The 21,509-nt window shown below is 36.1% G+C and overlaps 1 protein-coding gene across 5 annotated transcripts in view; it reads left to right on the plus strand.

Annotated features, from left to right (window-relative positions):
• Positions 1-279: 279 nt before the first annotated feature.
• The window catches only part of Snx14 (sorting nexin 14), a 96,283-nt gene continuing 75,053 nt past the window's right edge, over positions 280-21,509 (plus strand). For 2 of the 5 annotated variants that reach the window (XM_047557578.1, XM_047557580.1), the window contains exons 1-4: positions 280-571; positions 15,537-15,657; positions 17,137-17,213; positions 17,305-17,383. In XM_047557578.1, coding sequence (XP_047413534.1) covers positions 327-571; positions 15,537-15,657; positions 17,137-17,213; positions 17,305-17,383 — 522 coding nt within the window. In that variant the 5' untranslated portion in view covers positions 280-326. Of the gene's footprint in view, positions 572-15,536; positions 15,658-17,136; positions 17,214-17,304; positions 17,384-21,509 lie in introns of those variants that run through there. The other 3 variants (XM_047557579.1, XM_047557582.1, XM_047557583.1) reach the window with 2 other exon arrangements.

Here is a 21,509-nt window from a genome sequence, read left to right on the forward strand (position 1 = left end):
CTTTGGGGGCTGTAGTTTCAGCTGTGCTTGGGCACAACCTTTCCCTGTTCCGCAGCACACACTGTTACCGGGTGCTAGGCTTCCTCTGGATTTCCTGAGGAGGCCGGTGGCTCCTAGACTCCGACCCCTCACAGACAACCCTGCGTTGCTGCGGCCGCGGGGCGGGGCGGCAGGACTCCAGCGACCTCGCGCAGGGTGGCGAGCTCTGGCACGCCGTGCGGCCTTGCCTGACCGGCGGGGGCGGTGGCCGCGCACGCGCGGCGGGGGCCGCGGGGCGGGGCCTGGGGCGACTGCAGCTGGCGGCGACCGTCCGCTGGTGGGCGGCTATGTGGGTCCGCCGCCGGGTGGCGGGGTGGGGACCCGGAAGGTCGATGGGGGTCTCCTCCACTTCGACCCCAGCGGATGGAGAAGCGTCAGCTGCGCGGACAGAGATGGTACCCTGGGTGCGGACGATGGGGGAGAAGCTGAGGCAGCGGCTGCGACTGGACGTGGGACGAGAGATCTGCCGCCAGTACCCGCTGTTCTGCTTCCTGCTGCTCTGTCTCAGCGCTGCCTCTCTGCTCCTCAACAGGTACAGCCGCAGCGCGGAGCCGGGCGGCGGCTTCTTCGCGAAGCTGCGGACGCTGGAGCCGTGATGCTTCGCTATGTGGAGGCCGCCCGGGCCGCGCAGCAGCGAGGCTAGGGCCGGCTGCGAGGCCGCGGGCCAGAGCGAGCTCCGGGCCCGGAAGTGCGGGCGGGGCGGGCTCCTGTGGCCCTTTGCGCGAGACATCCTTTCCTAAACTACCTATGCCCTATGCTTACCTTCTTTCCACCCATTTCTCAGCACGTAGTCTTCACCGTCGATGTTTTCCAAAAGAGCGAAATGTGTGTGCCGGGTTGAGTATGAGTCGGTTGCAAGGGCGGTCCAGTCAGCTGATAGAGGAGGGTTCAAGGTCCTGTGGCGGCGGCTGGTTTAGGCAGAATCCCCTGGCCTACAGCGCATACACAGGCCTGCATCTTGGCAGTTTAGGCTTTTTACGCAGTGTTATTGGTTAAAAAAGACGTTCATAAAGATTTGTTGACTTGAAATCAGAAAGCAAAATTGCACCCGTTTCAACATTCCTAGAATATTCCTAAAGGAACTGATGAAAAGGGGGGGGGGGGCATGCAGAAATGTTAAAATTGGTAAATTCAGTTGACATTTTGAGACCGAAAGGTTTTGCTTCTGAAAGAAGCTTCGTTTTGTTGTTTCAAGAAATGGCATCCATGCAGTAGACAGTACAGGAGAACTGTGCTTTGAAACATTTCTATGCAGTTTTCTCTGATATTTTCAGCCTGCAACCATTTATACCTTTTATCTTGAGGTAGTTTGATGCCCAAGAATAGCAGTGGGGAAGAATGCGTAAGGAATTGGGCAACTTAATTTTGCTCTAAGAGAAACATTTTCCTGAATGTACTGAAATTGGTTTCTTCCTTACTGCCTTTGCTTTTTGATTGATACTGGTTTAAATAATAATTGGACTTAGTGATAGGTAACTTTGCTAAGAAATGTGTTTTGATTGTGATAGGGCTGTATTTGATTGTAGGAGTATGGGAGAAGTTAAAAAGAGTAGAAACAAGTACTACCTTTCTGCCTTTTGGAATATATTCCAAACTAGCAGATTCAGTGTGAACAAAATGTGAGCTTTAAATGATTATTAAATTTTGTCCAGATTGTTACCTATCTTCTTTTGGAACTGGGTCAGTTTAGATCTCCAAGGTAGGACAACCATATAGTAGGAGCAGGTTGAACCAGAATTCTGAGGTCACCAACCTACGAAATCATAGCATCTTGCATTATGTATTGTTAAAAAGTCATAGGATGCCATCTGATCTGCATACCATAAGATTCTCTACCATGTATTTGTAATATGCAAAGAAGAAGGAAATACACATAAATTTTCTCTCAGTGGTTATGTTTATGAGTGAAATTGGTTTTGGATACCTGTTTTTGGTATTTCCTATTTGTTACTACTTTGATCAGTAAAAGTGATTTTAAACATAGAACCATCTTTTAATAACAGAATGGTTAGGTACCTTTTTCCTAGGAAAAATATTTGGGAAGGTGCAAAACAATTTATATAATGTGCTTTCTTGTGATATGTGTGATTGCTTCTTTGCCTTTTGGCTAAGATCAAATATAGTACATACAGGTGATTTCCTTTAAAATACATGTACCATATACACACACACACATATGTTGTATGCTTAGATTGTGTCTCTGGAAAGTTATATAAGAAAACCTGATCCATTCAGAGAGTTGGGAGACGGGAATACTAGGTGCATCTATTCTGAAAAATTAAAAAATTGTGTATATTATGTGTGTGTGTATATATATATATATATATATATACACATATATATAAAACATAGATAAAATCTTTGGAGGCATAACAGTGGAATTAGAAGAAATGAAAAGATATGCTTAATAAACAAGTGGTTTCTACACATAATTTCACCAGTTTTTTTAGAAATAACTTTAAAAAGAAATTTTGAAGCTTTGATTCTCTGTGGTTATACTTAAAATAATACTCTTTTTTAAAGTTAATTTTTCTCCTAAACTTTTCTCACTGTTAATTAGTATATAATTTTTCTTTCAATATGAATTAAGATTATGAATCTTATCTGTGGGAAAATCAATGGATATAACCTTTGGACCTTTGCAAGCAATTTTTGGGAAGAGTAGAAAGTAATATACTTTATGTATTTGAAATTATTTATGTTCTTACCTTTATAATACTGTTAGGATAAGCTGAGAGCATAGATCAAATTATTTAAATTTGTTTATTGGCCATTATAGTTGTATGTGAGGGTTATATTAAGGAATATTTTAAGTTAATCCTAATAATGATAATGGTAATAATAACTAACGCTGTAAATATTTTATTTGTCCCAGTTACTTTGGTAAGAGTTTTTATTAATTGTCAAGGCAATTTATTTGTGGTTGAAAGTTTTGAATCTGTAGCTTGACTGTAGGAATTTGATTCAGATAAGTTATATAACTTATCTGTCACAGCCCCTTTATCTGTAAAGTAGCTCCTCATGATATGGTTATTTTGACAATTAAAAGAGTTAATTAAGGAAAAGTGCTTAGAATGGTGCTCAGCACAGAGAATGTGCTCTCAATAAATGTTAGCAGTTACTGATTTTGTGTCATTTATTCACACAACACCAGAAGATAGGTACTTTGGAGTCCACTTTAAAAATTGGTATATAACTTGCAGAAAAGTACAGAACACATAATTGTACAGTTATGCAGTTTTAAGTATGACTGCCTATATAACCACACATGGCCAAACTATAAAACATTTCTAACACCCTAGCAAGTTCTCTCATCTATTGCTTGTTTTTTTTTTTTTTTTTTTTTTCCTTTTTGTACCAAGATTGAACCCAGGGCTACTGAGCCACATCCCTAGCCCTTTTTAAATTAAATTAAATTTAAAAAATTTTAAAGACAGGTCTCATTAAGTTGCTTAGGATCTCTAGTCACTAAATTTTTGAGGCTAGCCTTAAACTTGAAATCCTCATGCCTTAGCTTCCCGTGTTGCTGGGATTATAGGCATGTGCCACCACACTTGGCTCTTTTGCTTTTTTTTTTTTTTTAATTCATACAGATGTAATCATAGGCCTCAGCAGAGTCCTCAAAATTCTGATTTTGAGAATTATCCACCTTACATATCAGTGATGAGTTTTTTTGTTGTTCTTGTGGAGTCCATCGGGATTATGCCACAATTTACTAATCCATTTTGTTGTTGAAGTACATTTGGGTTCTTTTCAGTTTTTGGCTAATATGAGTAAGGCTGTTGTGAATAGTCTCATATATATCATTTGATAGACCAGTGCACTTCTTTCTTTTCCATTTATACCCCTGAGTGGAAATGCTGGGGAAGAATATGCATTTGTTGAACTTAAGTAGATAATGATCTAGCCATTTTCTAATTGATTGTATTAATTTAAACTTCCACCAGAAATGTTTGACATTTCCATTTGTTTGTTAAAAAGACTTTTTTTTCTCCAACATATGTTTTTGGAGCCTGTGTTAAGGATCAAATGACTATATATGTTTCTATGTCTTCTATTTCATTTCATTGGTCTGTGTATCTATTTTTATGCCAGTATCATGCTGCTTTGTTACTGTAGCTCTATAGTTTAATTTCAAATTAAGTATTGCGATGCCTCCAGCATTACTCTTTTTGTGCAGAATTGCTTTGACTATTCAGGGTCTTTTGTTTTTCCATATGAATTTTAGAACTGTTTTTTCTAGTTTCTTGAAGAATGCCATTGGTATTTTGATGGGGATTGCCTTGAATCTAGATCACTTTTGGTAATATGGCCATTTTAATAATATTAATTCTGCCTGTCCATGAATATGGAAGGTCTTTCCATAGTGTAATATCACCCATTTTTAAATTTTTTTCTTTTCTTTTTGGTACTGGGGATCAAACCCAGGGGTGCTCTACCTCTGAGCCCCTTGTTTTACTTTATTTTTAAGATAAGATCTTGCTAAGTTGTCCAGACTGGCCTTAAACTTATGATATTCCTGCCTCGGCCTCCTAAGTCACTCAGATTACAGGTGTGTATCATCACGCCCAGCTCTAGAGTTTACTCTTTCTTTTTTCAGTGCTCTGTAATTTTTGCTGTAGAGGTCTTTTTACCTCTTTTTTAATAAAAAAAATTTTAACTGTAGATGGACATAACTTTATATTATTTATTTATTTTTATGTGGTGCTTAGGATGAAACCTAGTACCTCACACGTGCTAGACAAGCACTCTATCACTGAGCTTCAACCTCAGCCCCTCTTTTACCTCCTTGATTAGGTTAATTCCTAGGGTATTTTATTTTTTTTGTTTGCTTTGTTGGAGGCTATTGTGGAGGTAACTGTTTTTCTGATTTTTTTGTTGGTGGATTTATTATCCATGTGTAGAAAAACTAGTGATTTTTGTATGTTGATTTTGTATCCTGCTACTTTGCTGAATTTGTTTATCAGCTCTAGAAAGTCTTCTGGTGAAGCTTTTGAACCTTTTAAATGTAGAATCAAATTATCTGCAAACAGTGATAATTTGCCTTTTTTTTTTCCTGTTTGTGTCCCTTATAGTTTCTTCTTTTGTAGTTACTACAGCTAAAATTTCAAGTGCAATATTGAATAGCAGTTGTGAGAGTGGACATCTTTTTCTTGTTCCTGATTTTAGAGGAAATATTTTCAGTTTTTCTCCATTTAGTATGCTGTTGACTTTGGGTTTGTAATGTATAGCCTTTAGATGTTTGAGGTAAGGTCTTATCCTTGGTTTCTTCATAACTTTGCTAGATATAGCAATCTTTGTTGGAAGTTATTTCTTTCAAGACTTGAAATATGTCATTTCAAGCCCTCTGAACTTCTCTCTCTCTTTTTTTCTTTTCTTTTTTTTTTTTTAAAGCAGAAAAATCTGCTGTTATTTGATTAGTGACCTGGCATTTCTTTCTTGGAGTTTTTAAAATTTCTTTTCCTTCTATTGGATTTTTGGCATTTTAATTATAATGTGTCATGGAGAAGTTATTTTCTAGTCTTGTCTATTGGGATTCCAAGATGCATCCAATATCTGGATGTCCATTTAATCCCAACATTTGGCAGTTTTTCTGCTATTATTTCCCTGAATATGTTATCAATGTCATTAGCCTATATTTCTGTTCCTTCCTTGTTTTAGTCAGCTTTATTCCTGCTGTGACTTAAAGATCTGACCAGAACAACTGGAGAGAAGGAAAGGTTTATTTGAGGGCTCACAGTTTCAGAGGTCTTAGTTCATAGAAGGCTGGCTCCATTCTTTGAGATTGAGGTGAGGCAGAACATTATGGCGGTAGCGTGGCAGAGAGAAGCAGCTCACATGAAGATCAGGAAGCAGAGAGAGACTCCACTTGCCAGATACAAATATATACCCCCAAGCCACACCCGCAGGACCCCTTCCTCTAGCCACACACACCCTATCACTTCAGTCCCTATTAGGATTAATCCACTGATTGGGTTAAGACTCTCACAACCCAATCATTTCTCCTCTAAATCTTTTGTATCATCTCACATGTGTGCTTTTAGCGAACACCTCGCATCCAAACCATAATATTCCTCAATACCTATGAGCCTTAAGTTAGATTGCTTAATGTTGTTCCAGAGTTCTTAGATATCTGGATTATAGTTTTTTTTGTTTGTTTCTTTTTAAAATACTGTCTGCATGTTCCAGAATGTCTTGATCTTCAGACTCTTGAAATTGTCTTCTACTTGATCTAATCTATTGGAGAGACTTTCAACTGAGCTTTTTTAAAAATATTTTTTGGTTGTAGATGGACACAATACCTTTATTTATCTTTCTTATGTGGTGCTGCATTTACCAGGCAGAGGCTTTACCCCTGAACCAAAACCTCAGCTCCCTCAGCTGAGCTTTTTATTGGACTTTGTTTTTCATTTCCAAGACTTCTGGTTGGCTCTTTTTCTGAATCTCATGATTAAAGTGTTCTTTCATGTCCCATTTTTCCCCCATAGTTTATTCCTAGATATTTTAATTCACTGATCATTTTAACAATAAATTTTTGAAGTCTTTGTTTAGCATATCACCAACTTCAGTGTTGGATTCAGTTGTGGGGTGGGGAGGGGTGGTTACAAACCTTTGGAGGTGTCTTCTTGACTTGTTTCTTCATGAGATTATATATTTTTGCATTTTTGTGATGGATTCCTCTTTTTTTTTTTCCTTATGTGATAGTCTTTTGGTGACCAGTTATCTCTTTATGATAAACCCTGGATTGGGGTTATACCTTAGTGCCAACATAGTCAACATAATTAAAGTTCAACCATCAGTACCACTTTGAGAGGAAAAAATATCCACCAGTAAATTTACATATTGACATACATTTAAAAACTTATGATCTCTATAACTTTATTAACCAATGAAGAAGTGGGTGAGAAATAGTATAGAATAGACTGAAAAGTTAAGCATTAAAGATAGTTTACTTAATGCTAAATTATATTGGAAGAAGGGGGAAAAGAAAGAAAAGAAATAAAAAGGTGTAGGGGAAAAAAAAGTCAAGAAAACATGAGCAGAAAGAGAAGGGAAGGGAATGGAGATGAGAAGGAAGCAAAGAAGTATTGAGAAAAAATTCAATTAATTGGAAGTACATAAAGTTAGTTGAAATCATGAAAAAACTAATAAGGGAAGACACAACAGAACACTTCATTTATATAAAGCATCTAATTCAACAATAATCATTAAAAGATTTGTTTTCTTCTTGCGGAGATTTTTTTTAAACAGAGACACCTCTTTTGCATGCTCTTCTATGTATAAAAATTGATGTGAAGTTTCCCTTATAGTTTTTAGTGCTTTGGGCGAGGTGGCACATGGCATAGACTGGAGGTAGTAACCAACAGGAGTATGGGGCAGTAGTTGGCACCTGAGGCTCAGGGTGTGGCCAGTGTCTGGGGTGTATTGGAGGTACCTGGTAGTAGCTGGACCATGGGGCAGCAGCTGAGATGCTGGCTGGTGGCCAGAATGCTAGGCTGCATTTAGGGAGTAGGGCAGCTCTCTTGTGGGGAGTTCAATGACTGCAGAGGTACATACTGCTCCCTAGATGCCACTCTCTCTGGCATAGGCACTTAAAAGGGATCCATTGGTAGAGGTGTACATGCTGGCCCCTAGGTGCTGCACTCCCTGGAAGTGCTGGGCACAGTTCTCTGCTCTACTCCTACTACTGTTGCCAACACCAGAGGGAGGAGAGGTCTTGACCACATTGAGTTCACAGTGATCCCACTACATGTGTAGTTGGTTGACCCATGTCAAAGTATTCCCTATGATATTAGCTGTTATCCAGGTTGTATGAAATTATAGAGATTTAATCACTTCCCAACTATAACTTAGATGTAGTCTGTGCACAAGAGCTGCCTGTCACAGTTCTGTGCCAGCAAGTTGAGAAAAGTGGAGCACTTCTTTATCAGGTGACTTTGCATCTCCTGTCTCAGCATAACTAAATCTGAGTTCCCCACCTCCCACACCTGCACAGTCCCTCCAAGTAGGAACTCTGGTTACTACAAAACAGGAAAGAATATGTTAACTGGGAAACAGCACCTGTACCTCCTGAGCAGATCTGGGAGGTGGGGTAAAAAGGAGAAAAAGGGAGAGGTAAAGCTGCCAAGCTTTTAGAAACAGCAGAAGAGAAAGTCAGACTGAGTTAGGTGTCTTGTTGAGGAAGTCAGGTCCTAAGGTGACACAATGAAGATTTGGGCCTACTTTTTCTTCTATTAGGCTCAGAGTCTCTGTTCTAGTGCCTAATTTGATCCACTTGGAGTTGATTTTTGTGCAGGTTGAAGAGGTTTAATTTCATTTTGTTCCACATGGATTTCCAGTTTTCCCAGCACCATTTGTTGAATAGATTATCTTTTCTCCAATGTATATTTTTGGCAACTTTGTCTAGAATGAGATAACTGTATTTATGTGGGTTTGTCTCTGTGTCTTCTGTTCTGTACCATTGGTCTACATGTCTGTTTTGGTGCCAATACCATGCTGTTTTTATTACTATAGCTCTGTAGTATAGTTTGAGGTCTGGTATTGTGATGCCTCCTGCTTCACTCTTCTTGCTAAGGATTGCTTTGGCTATTCTGGGTCTCTTATTTTTCCAAATCAATTTCATGATGGATTTTTAAATTTCTATGAAGAATGTTACTGGGATTTTAATAGGAATTGCTTTAATTAACACTTTTGGTAGTATGGCCATTTTGACAATATTAATTGTGCCTATCCAAGAACCTGGGAGATTTTTTCGTCTTCTAAGGGACCCTTCAATTTCTTTCTTTAGTGTTCTGTAGTTTTCATTGTAGAGGTCTTTCATCTCTTTTGTTAGATTGATTCCCAAATACTTCAATTTTTTGAGACTATTGTGAATGGAGTATTTTTCCCAATTTTTCTTGCAGTGAATTTGTTGCTTATCAATAGAAATACATTTGATTTATGGGTATTGATTTTTATGTCCTGCTACTTTGCTGGATTCATTTATGAGTTCTAGAAGTTTTCTGGTGGAATTTTTTGAATCTTCTAAATATAGGATCTTGTCATCAGCAAATAGTGATACTTTGAGTTCTTCTTTTCCTGTTTATAACCCTTTAATTTCTTTCATCTGTCTGATTACTCTAGCTAGAGTTTCAAGGATAGTGTTGAATAGAAGTGATGAAGAAGGGCATCCCTGTCTTATTCCATTCTTGGAATGCTTTCAATTTTTATCCACTTAGAATGGTGTTGACCTTGGGCTTAGCATAGATAACTTTTATAATGTTGAAGTATGTTCTTACTATCCCTAGTTTTTCTAGTGTTTTGAACATGAATTTTGATAAATCTTAAATTTGTTCTTTTATTATTATCCCATATTTCTTGGAAGTTCTTTTCAGGGTTTCTTACCATCTTCTCTGTGTGGTCAACTTTATTTTTAAGCATATATATTTGTTTTCATTGTCTGAGGTTCTGTCATCCAAGTGGTCTAGTCTGTTGGTCCCCAGACCAAGGTGGCCACCCTCTGAGATGGCAGCGGCTTTGTGGTCAAACCTGCAGGCCTTGGCTATTGTTCCAGGATGGTGGCAGTCGAGTGTAACCAAACCTTCAAGTATTGGGACAATGGACTTCCGGGCCACAGCAGGCAGCAGGCAGTCCGCTGTTGGTCTGGGGGCAGTCTGCAGACTAATGACAGGTGATCGGTGGGTGGGCTCAGACAGTGGGCGATGGGTAGGTGAAAGGCGGACAAATGGGCAGTTGGCAGATGATAGGCAGTGGTCAGTGAGTGATCCACACTCAAAAGGTAGGCATATGCCCTGGTAGATGGCAGGTGATTGTGGCACATGAATGGGGGTAAAACATCAGAGATCTTTGTGCAAGGACTGCCTCACAGAGTAACAGTATTTCCTTTGTTTGAATCCTGTATTATGGAGAAAAAGGAATGTAGCCTCCCTCTAGTCCAGCATCTTGGTTCTCCCCTGCTTAGATGTTGACCATTAACATTTTACTATATTTGCTGTTATCATTTATCATTCCATTACTGTGTCCATCAAATGACTCATTTATGACAGCTTTTTGCAGTTAATCAAATTAGGATCCAAATAGGATTTGTTAACCTGGAAGTTGTCACCTGCCTTTTTAAAAAACTTGCCATTTATTGGTTGAAGAAACTGTGCCATTTGTTCTGTATAGTTTTCTATAGTCTGAATTCTGCTGATTGTGTCCTTCTAGTGTATTTGGACATGTTGGTTTGCCTCTTTGTAAACTATGTTGTATCAAGAACCTTCATTACTTTGATTCTTTTTCTCCATATGGTAATATACTTAAATATATTAAACTATTTTTAAATACTTTTTTAATGATGTATTACTTTTATTTTATAACGTACTATTGATTTTAGTTAACCAGTGTTTCATTTAGTACTTCATATCTATATTCATAAGTAAAATAATTTTCTTTATCTGATTTAGCAATTAAAATAATATCAGTCATTTTATTTTATTTTATTTTGCTGGGGATTGAATCCAGGACCTTGTGCATGCTAAGCACATGCCCTAGCACTGAGCAATGACATTCCTCATCCCCTACGTATGTTCTTTTAAATTAGTACCATTTTCTCACTTTTCCTTTTTGTGAAACAGTTGGTAAAAGGTAAGCATTATCTGTTTCTTGAAAGTTTGGTAAAACCATTTGGGCCAGGGGCCTTTTATTGTCATCCAGGGCTCTGATTACTATTTCAATTTCTTTAATGATATTTGGTCTATTCAAGTTCTCTAGTTACTTACTTGTCAATTTCTAGAATTTTTCTCTTTGTCTACAAGTTTATTTTTACAGGTTTTCCAGTTTATTAACATAGTTGTTCATTGTCTTACTCTTTATTTCAGTTATAGATGTGGTTATTTATCTTTTTTTGGAGCTATTATCTATCTTTTATTCTGTATTTTGTATATTTGTGTCCTACCTTTTTCTTCTGTTCTTTGATCTGTTTTTTCAGAAATATTTTTTATTTGCTTTTAACTTTGAAAATTTCCAAGCACACATGGAAAGAATAGAGTACAAAGAACTTCCAAGTACCCATCATTTTCAATAACCATCAATTCAGTAATTATTGATATTTTGTCTTGTTTTTTGTCTAACCTTCCTCCTTTTTAAAAGTAATTTCTTTACATAACCATACTTTTACAAATTTAAGAGTGATTGGCTAGTATCTAATAACTAGTCCATATTCAAGTTTATATAATTGTCCAATAATATATAGTTTATTTGTTCTAATTGGGATCCAAATAAGTTCCATTCATTGTATCTTGTTGCTACATCTCAAACTTTCATTAATTTCTTATAATCTGGAATAAGTGTTGGCAAACTTTTTCACTGAAGTTTCCAGTAATAAATATTTTAGTCTTTGTGGATTATGTTAGTTCTCTATTACATATTCTTCTCTCAAAGGAATTCTTTTAATACGTAATAAGTTTTACAGAGTGTTAGAGTTGTAGGCCCAATTAGATTTAATTTTAGTTCTTTTTGGAGTATGTGTACAAGAATATTGCAGTGATACTGCATGTCTGTTGCATCACATCAGGTGCACATAAGGTGGGATTGCCCTACTTTTCGTAGGTTCATGTGGTGACTGCTGATACCTTGCCCAACAAACTCTGCCTTTGGTTTTGCCTTTTGTTTATTCCATGAATCAGTTACTTCATTATAGGTTGCAGCATGGCAATTTTCTAATTATTTCCTTATGAATTTTTAAATTTGAATTCTCTTTTGCAGAAATGCTTCATTTGATTCACCAACTCTATTTAGTTACCCTGAAGTAGGGTTCAAATTGTAAAAGTCAGCTAAATGCTTACCCTGTTTTCTTAATTATGAATTTTTAGGTTTTTGGTTTCCTAGAGTCCAGTTAGAGGTTTACTTATTTTATTAAAGTTTCCAAAGAATCAGCTTATATTGTGCTAATTTCTTTTGTCATTGTCCATCTTATTGATTTCTGGTATTCATTTAGTATTTCTTTGTGTTTCGTGTTTGGATTTACTTTTTGTTTCTATCCCCAACTTTCTAAATGCTTAGCTTGTTGGTCTTTCAGTGTTTCTCTGTGCTGATTAATGAAGGATTTCTTGCCCTTAGTGCTGTTAATATTTGGGGTCAGATAATACTTTGTCATGGGGGTCTCTCCTTTGCCTTATAGAATATTTTTAGCAGCAGCTTTGACTCCTAGGCACTTGATGTCAGTAGCGGGGAGCTAAGGGTTTCCTTTGCAGATGAGGAAATTAAAAATTTTTCATATATTGCCAAATGTCACCTGGGAGTGGGAGGAGGGCAAAATCAGCCCTGGTTTGCAACCATGGGGTTAATGCTTTTAAGGCTATAGATTTGGGGGTTAAAACCATAAATTTTCATCTTAAATAATGCCTTTGTTATAGCCTACTTTAGCTATAGCCCACATATATTGCATGTAGAGTTTATTTTCATTCGTTCTAAATACAGGCGTATTTTTAATTTTTTTTTCCAAGACAGCATCTCACTATGTTGAACAGGCTGGCTCCAAATGCTGGAGCTCAGACAATCCTATTGCCTCAGCCTCCTGAGTTGTTGGCACTATAGGCACAGGCATGCACCACTGCTAGGTAGCAGAACAGACTTAATCTGTAATCTGCCAAACTCATAAAAGTTCTAAAATCGTTATTTTTCCCTAAATTTAGTGCCAGATTACATTTGATGACAGAAACTGACCTGAACAAACATGAGACTTTATATACTTATTTTCATTTATTTCATATTGTTGATGTGATTCCCTACAGAAATATTAATGTGTTTCTTTTCTTTTTTTCTTTTTTTTTTTGGTACTGGGGAGTGACCCCAGGGGAGCTTATGCACTGAGCCACATCCTCAGTTCTTTTAAAATTTTTAAAAAATTTTGAGACAGGATTTGGCTGAATTGCTTAGGGCCTTGCTAAATTTCTGAGACTGACTTTGAATTTGTGATTGTCCTGCCTCAGCCTCCTGAGCTGTTAGGATTTCAGGTGTGCACCACTGTGCCCAACCAGAAAAATTAATTTTTAATGTGGACACTGATCTCATTGAGGGGTGTTAACTAAAATATGTTATATATAAAATAGATTCCATATAATTGTTCAAGAATTCTCATGGTCCCCTCCAGCTACCATCTTAACTCCCTTTCCTTAGAACTATCCACATTTACCAAATCTACTTCTTCACCACCATCTTACTTTCAATCCATTATAGTCCTTTGTTGTTCTACCAGAATTACTTTTGCCTAGTTCATCAGTGCCTTTTCTTGACAAAGCTAATGGACACTTCTCAATCTGTCTTACTTTATTTAAAAATACTTGATCATATTGTTTAGTGCCAGCTCAGGTAAGATTTTTTTTTTCTTACTTTGACAACTTATATGACTTGAACCTTGGTTTTCTTCCTAACTCTTCTAATTACCAGATTCCTTTATAATTTACTTTTTCTCTGCTTAGTTCTTAAACGTCTTATGTTTTCTTCTTTTTCAACTTCGAAATTTATCCCTTGGTCTTGTCATTATTCCTGTGACTTTAGTGATCTTTATGCTGATAATCCATATTTTGTACAGCAATTTAGAGTACCCAATATTTAATTACTTATGAGGTTTTTTTGTGTCATGTATTAGGATACCTGAAAGGACTCTGATTTTTTTTTAACCTCTCCTCTCTGCTTATACTCAACTACTTAGTCCTCTTAATTTTTCTTCCCAAATGTCTCTGAAAAGTGTAAACTTCTTTTCTTTCTTTCACTCCTTTTTCCCTCCCTTTGTTCTTTTTATGTGGATGCGTGGTATTAGAACTGTTCCCAATAACTCTCACATGCTAGGCAAGTGCTTTGCCTCTGAGCTATGTCCTCAACCCAATAAGCTTCTTTTCTTCACCGTCTCTTCTCTAGTGCAGGCCATCATATACTCTCTTAGGTTATTGTGAAAGCTTTCAAATTAGCCTGCACATTTCTAGGCTAGGCCATTCTCCATATTGTAACCAGGGTGGTTTTAATCTAATATTCTTAACGTCTTCTTAAAACTCTTCATTGTTTTCTTGGTATTGCTTAGGATTCTTGATGGTAGATGACAGAAACTCAGCTCATATTTGGTTTGGCAAAGAGGAGACTTACTGAAAGATACTGTAAGTGTAAAAATAACTGGAGTGTAGCTGTGCCTCAGAGAAACATGGAAACAGGATTTGGAATACTGCCAATACTTTTGTCTCCCCTTTTCTCTGCAGTGTGACTTCATTCTCTTCTTGCTTTCTTTTCTTTCAAGAGGAGGAAAATGTGAATGATAGTATTATTAGGACTTCACGTTTGTACTATCGTGAGAGGAGCTATGACTGATTGGACTCTACTTCATGCAGTTCACTTCTTTGTAAAAAATGTCAAAGAGTAATTTAGGATATGGAGTGAGTATCTTTTCTGTGTCTAGATGAATTGCTCTACTCCTATGTTTAAATTCACTTCCAGTGTTTTATCCAGTGTCATAAAGATTTTTGCCAGCATCATTTCCTGTGGGACATTTTCATCCTTTCGTGACAACCTTTTTCTTCCTTGTTGTTCACTAACTTCACTAAGTTCCTCTAGCTGCATTTGTAGAGTCTCAGACAGCAGCACTATCAGCAGCAGTGTTGCCATTACCAGTCACCTTTTTCTTCGGTAACTTCATTTACATTTGATTTGAATTTCATTTTTAACATGTCTTAGTGTGTTGAGACACCTTGATATGACTTACCATATAACACTATATCATCTGGTTTCTGCTTGCTTTTTAAGATTCCTTTCAAAGCCACTTCTTCTTGGACATGTGCCCAGACCTTAGCCCATGTGGTTTTCTTAAGTTTGAATTCTCTGGCTCTTTTCCAGTCCCTCCTCATTCATCTATTCTGCCCTCCTCTGTTGGTTTACTGATACTCACTCTTCAAGTTTTTCTGTACATGTCGCTTTATCTAAAAAAGGTTTTTCTGTCCTTTCACTTTTGGGTTAAGTTGTTGGCCTGTGGTGTTCTCTTCATGTACTTTCTCTGTTATAATATCAAGCACATGATCATACTGCATTGTGCTTGTTTACCTACCTGTTATCACTACTAGGCAGTGTTTTCCATGCAAACAGAGACCATGACAGTGTTGTTTCCTATTATATCCCCACAGCTTAGCACAATATAGGTACTGAGTAAAAAAGTTTTTCTATTTAAATTTTGCATGGAATATACCTTTAGAAGATATTCTGGAAGCATGTAGAATAGGTTAGTTAAACATGACAGCTTAGCTACTAAATTATAAAATGTTGAGAATTTATACTTCCTTATACTTTATATGAAATAATACTTTTAATAGCATATATTTTATGATTATTGTATTTAATAGATACATTACAGAAAGTTATTTGTCACTGGAAATTTTTTTTGTGATCAGTAGATGCTTAACAAATACTTGTTAAATCAATGAAGGCATGGCATATATTTTCTTTGATTCTAATAATTACTTTCATTTATTTCTAAGGTATCTTCATGTTTTAATGATCTTCTGGTCATTTGTTGCTGGAGTTGTAACATTCTACTGTTCTTTAGGACCTGATTCTCTCTTACCAAATATATTCTTCACAATAAAATACAAACCCAAGGTAAAATTGTGTTCTTATTTTTAAAAGTCAGTATTACCCTATGTTTTTAAATATTTATTATTGAAAACATATCAAAGCAAATGATTTTTAAAAATCCATTTACTATTTAGTAATAGAAAACATGAAGTCTGTCAGAAAAATTTCAAAATGAAATTTATTTGTATGTGCTTACTTACATATATGTATATATACCCATGTGGGTATAAGTATATTTACATATATGAGTGTGTATATATTATTTATTTATTTTTTTGGTGTTGGGGATTGAACTCAGGGTTTTGCATATACTAAGCATGTGCTCTACCACTGGGTTACACCCCAGGCCTATTTTTAAGGTATATAGTTCCAAGAAGAACATAAAATGAAAATACAAATTTCTCAGAAAGCTGGGATCCATAATTTTGGAGTGTCCTACAACTAACTATTAACTAGCAGGACAGTAAGTTAAAACAGATTTCCAAAACTGGCTTTCTAGTCGAATCTCTCTGGGGATCTTTAAAAATACATATCCCTGAACCCTACCACCAGATTTTGATTGAATAGTTCTGGGTTAGAACCTTTTAATCAATAGCTGTTAAAAAGATTTCCAGGAGATTCTGAGGCAGAGACATAGGGAATTCTGTGTTAAATAATCTAACCCTGTTAATTTTTTTTTATTTTTTATTTTTATTGCAGTGCTGGGGATTGAACCCAGGGCCTTTTGCATGCTAGGCAAGCTCTGTAACACTGTTAATTTTAAAACTGTGTGTACCACAGAAAAGAGAGACAGTTATTCAGTTTGCTTAACCAAAATAGTTTGTATTTCTGAAATTTAATAAGGGTGATGGTATAGTGAATCTCTGGAAGGCAAGGTTCTGGTCTCTATATCAGGATTTAGTGCAGTATCTTTTTTTGTTTTCTCTGTGTGTGTCTGTGTGTGCGTGTGTGTTTATGTGTGTGTTGCTGGGGATTGAATCCAGGGCCGAAAGCATACTAGACAACTGTTTTACTACTGAACTATTATCCACAACCCGTGGTGGGACAGTATCAAGTCTTATTTGACATTTCTTTAAGATAACACAGTCCCTTATCTCAAGTTTGTTGATATTTTTATTCACAGAAAGCATAGCTGAAAGTGTGCCCCATATTTGGTCAGGAACCTCACTAATTATCACTTAGGTTCTCCCTCATTGAATTCAAGATTTTGGAGAAACAAAATTGTTTTTTCTTATGCCTTTGCAGTAGAATATCTTATTCAAATACAGATTGAATTTTTAATAAGTGATTATAACATTTTCTTTAATTTTAACCTTGGAAATTTGGCATAGGTATTGTATTTCATGAGGTATTTTTCTTTGCTGGCAGTTTAGTTTAGCAGGTGGTATTTGTTGTAAAGAATGGTATCACTGTTAAACAGACATTGAGTGGAAAAACTTGTTGATTCTCTGTAGTAAAAACGATACATAAAGGTGAATCTTCCTCTTTAATTTTCTTTTTTAGCAGTTAGGACTTCAGGAATTATTTCCACAAGGTCATAGCTGTGCTGTTTGTGGAAAAGTGAAATGTAAACGACATAGGTAAGTTAAATAATTTTTGTTTGTTGATCTTTCTAATTGCACATTAAATTTCAAGTGATTTAATTTATGGGTTTTTGTTTTTTTTTTTAAGGCCTTCTTTGCTACTTGAAAACTATCAACCATGGCTAGACCTGAAAATTTCTTCTAAGGTTGATGCATCTCTCTCAGAGGTAATTGATTTAATTAGTATTGCCAGCTAGTCATGTGTTTCTTTTTTTTTAAAATTTTTTAAATAATGCCTATATTTATTATTTACATTTACAATACCTATATTTATTTTTTTTCATGCAGTGTTGAGAATCAGACTTAACCCAGTGGCACTGAGCTAGTACCCCATCCCTAGTCAAATCTTTCTTAATGATGGGGATATGTTCTGAGAAATGCATTGTTAGGTAATTTCATAATTGTGACAACATCACAGAATGTACTTACACTAACCTAGTGGTATAGTTCAGTCACTGGACATGGCCTCTTGATGCAATCAAGAGACACAGTAAAACATGAGCCATATTAGGCTGTTTGCAGCATGACATGGCATACTGTTGTACAGTAAAATGTTTTATTTTTTTATGAGTAGAAGGCTTATACTCTAAAATAGTGATTAAAAGTGTAGTATAAGCTGGATGTGGTAGTTCAAGCCTGTAAGTCCCCAAACTACTCAAGAGGCTAAGGATCACAAGTGTATGAGTTTGAGACCAGTCTGGCCAAAAAGTGAAACCCATCTCAAAAAAAGAAAAAAAAAAATACCAAAATTCAGTATAATTAATATAGAAATCAGTAATATAGTTGTTTATTATTAAGTATTGTACACTGTACATAATCATATTGCTGTACTCTTTATGACTGGCAGTGTAGTAGGTTTGTTTACATCAGCATTACCACAAATATATGAGTAATGTGTTGTGCTATAATGGCTATGTTCTTACTAGGTATTAGGAATTTTTCATGTCCTTTATAATCTTTTGGGACCACTGTTATATCTGTGATCCATCAGTGACTGAAATGTGACTTGCTGTATAGCTGTGTATACTGAAACAGAAAATATTCAATTCCTATGGAAAATTTTTGCAGATATTCATATTAAAATGTTTTAATTATAAAGTATCTCAGTGTATACTACTTAATGAATTCTAGGCTAGATAGTTATTACAAAATAAGCCACTTACAAAGTAAGTTATTCCCAATTTAACTTGGATTTCAAGTTTAAATAGACATTTTAACCAAGGAGAGCCTTACCTGGTTACTGCTTACGTCCTGTAAAAACAGGCATCTTTATGTTAGGGAAATAGAAATACCATTTTGTAATTCTCAAAGGAGCATTAAACTTCAGGGCACAAATGCTTATCTTCCTGAATTATGATCCCAGTTTTAACATTGACTGAAGGGTAAAATAAGAAATGGGATAATTTTTACTATTTCTGCGTAACATAGGAGTATAAAATACCTTGTTATCTTCATTCTAGTCACATTTCACATGTTCCTTTTTTGGTAAAATACAAGGTTTAGTTTATTTGTTTTAGAGACTGTCTTTTCATGGATCTGAGAAAGCAGGTCAAGTCCTTGAAGGTGGGAAATGGAGGTCTTATTTTTTCACAGCACCAAGTTTGGTACATCTTTTGGTAGCTAATAATATATATTGAATTAAATTTAATGCTGAAGTAGTCAAGAATAGCATTTGAGATCAGAATCCTGCCTAATTGTCCTTTACTCTGTTTGTACCCTCCTTTGACTAATGGTAAACCTCATTCAAGTGCCAAATGTTGGCGTTTTTCTTTTTCATTGCCTCTCTAAGGCATTTTTGATCGCCACGATTTTCTGATTTAAGACTATGCTGACCATTATGGTAGCTGCTAGCCACGTGTGGCTTTTAGTAAACACTTAAAATATGTTACTCCAAGTTGAGATGTGCTATGTGTGTTCTAGTTACATATATATATGTATATATATATACATATATATATGTGCAGATACACACAGTGGATTTTGAAGACTTAGTAAGGAAAAAGGAATGTTAAATATCTCTTTTTTCATATTGGTTACATGTTGACATATTCTAGATATATTGGTTTAAATAAAATTATAAAATTTTATATTTTTTTTACTTCTTTAAAAATGTGCCTACTAGAAAATTTAACAATAAGTGATTTACCTTAACTTTCTTTTTTGAGAAAACTGATCTGTTGACCTCTAGCAAGAGTATTATTTGTGTCTTTAACACTTCATTTGTTCCTTCAAAATTGCGAGGTGCATTTGCCCAAGCCTGTAATCCCTGTGACTCAGGAGGCTGAGGAAAGAGAATTGCAAGTTCAAAGCCAGTCTCAGCAAATCAGCAAGGCCCTAAACAATTTAGCGAGACCCTGTCTTAAAATAAAAGATAAGGGCTGGGTATATATAGCTCAGTTGATAGAGTACTTGCCTTGAATGCTTAAGGTTCTGGGTTCAATCCCCAGCACCACAAAAAAATAAAAATAAAAAATAAATAAATAAATAAATAAAAGATAAAAAATGGCTGGGGATGTGGCTCAATGGTTAAGCACCTGGGGTTCAATCCCCACATATTGTTGCTCAATAAATATTAACTCCCACATTATAAAACATTTTTTTGAGATCTTACTATAGGGAGGAACTGGGGTAGGCCTAGGGATAAAAAGAGAAATAAGATATGATTGGTTCTTCTCTTCTAGAACTTGATCCTAGAAGAGGAGGTAGACACATAAACAAGTAATTACAGTAGAGTGGAATGCAGTTGATAATGGAAAGAATGTATGAGGTATAGTATTAGTGTAGAGGAGGATGTGCACAACGTTGACATGGGCAGTGAGAAGGACTGTTTGTCAGACTGATAGTGTGGGAAAAATCAGGTGGAGTCCTCTAGACTTGAAACAGCTGGAATATTCAGTAAGCTGGAGGGTAAAATGTGAAGGAGGTTGTAGGCAATGAGGAAATAATCTTTTAGTAGCGATCATTTATTGGTATACTTACTATATATTAGGCCCTGTGCTGTGTATATGCATTATTTCATGTAATCTACACCCAGCCTATGAAGAGGGTGATATTATTGATATTACCAAAGGTAAACTGGAATTTAGAGAGTTTTAATAATTTTTTTTCAAGTTTCATATCTGATTGGTAGCAGAACTCCTTCAAAAAGTCAGGTCTGGCTTAGTTCTTAACAAGTATTTTATATAGCTCTTTAGAAATCAAAAGACTTTAAGATCTATGTGATGAAATTTTGATTAATTGACCCTGGAAGCCAGTGATTTTCAAACTGTAACTAGAGTTTCAGATGTGACTCACAGGATACTGTGGAAGGTGAACAGGAAGCTGGTATGCAGAGTGTTCCCCTTCAAAGTCAATGTAGTTCCACTTTTCTTTCATGAATTGTGGATTGATAGATTGAGGGTTTCATACAAGTAGTGATGTGGTCAAACACATATTTTAGATCACTTTGGCACCTCTGTGGAGGGTGGAGGAGAGCAAGCTCGGAAGAAAGTAGAATAATTTAGAGTCTACTTCTGCAGTATAAGAGATGAGAAAATGAGGACATGAACAGTGAGGCTGTAGAAGAGAACTGCATAGGATGTAAAATCAGTGGGATTTGGTCATTGGATGAGGGGAATAAAGTTGAATGGTAATTTTTTTGTAGTTTCCTGTCTGTATCCTATTCATTGTTATCTCTTTCTATATATACATCTTCTTGTGAATATAATTATACTTAGTTTTTGTAATAAAAAAATCCAAATTATTATTGCCTTAATATTTGAGTTATAGATAAAACAACTTCCGTTACTGCTATCTGATGAGGTATATGGTCTGATTTGGGAGGCATATTGGTAAGATACATTGTTTCATTCCCTCCCTATTGCTTTTTTTAAGTTTATACCCATTGCTGCAACTCCTTAGAAAACTTACAACATGCTGCTATTCCCTGATTCAAGAAATGGAAGGTTCAGTGTTTAGAGTTTGTTTTGTTTTGTTACTTTTTCACATTTAACTTATATACTGATTTTAGGTATATAGCTGTAATTAGCATCCAGATTAAGAAGTAGAACATTATGAGCTCCCCAAAACTCCCCTCCATGTTTCCTTCCAATCTTTGTCTTGTCAAAGCTAATCACACCTAATTTTGACCCCTTGTAGAAGTCTTAGCTACTTGTTTCTTCATTTTGTTCAGAGAATACTGACTTTCAGAGAAGGTTAAGAAAGCAAAAAACTAAACTTTTATTTTTATTGTTTCCATGGAACATTTTTTTTGGTTCAGTGAAGCTTCAGAGTCAGTAACTATTTTATTTTAAT

The sequence above is a fragment of the Sciurus carolinensis genome, chromosome 7, assembly GCF_902686445.1.
Source record: "Sciurus carolinensis chromosome 7, mSciCar1.2, whole genome shotgun sequence".
In the NCBI taxonomy this organism is placed as follows: domain Eukaryota; kingdom Metazoa; phylum Chordata; class Mammalia; order Rodentia; family Sciuridae; genus Sciurus; species Sciurus carolinensis.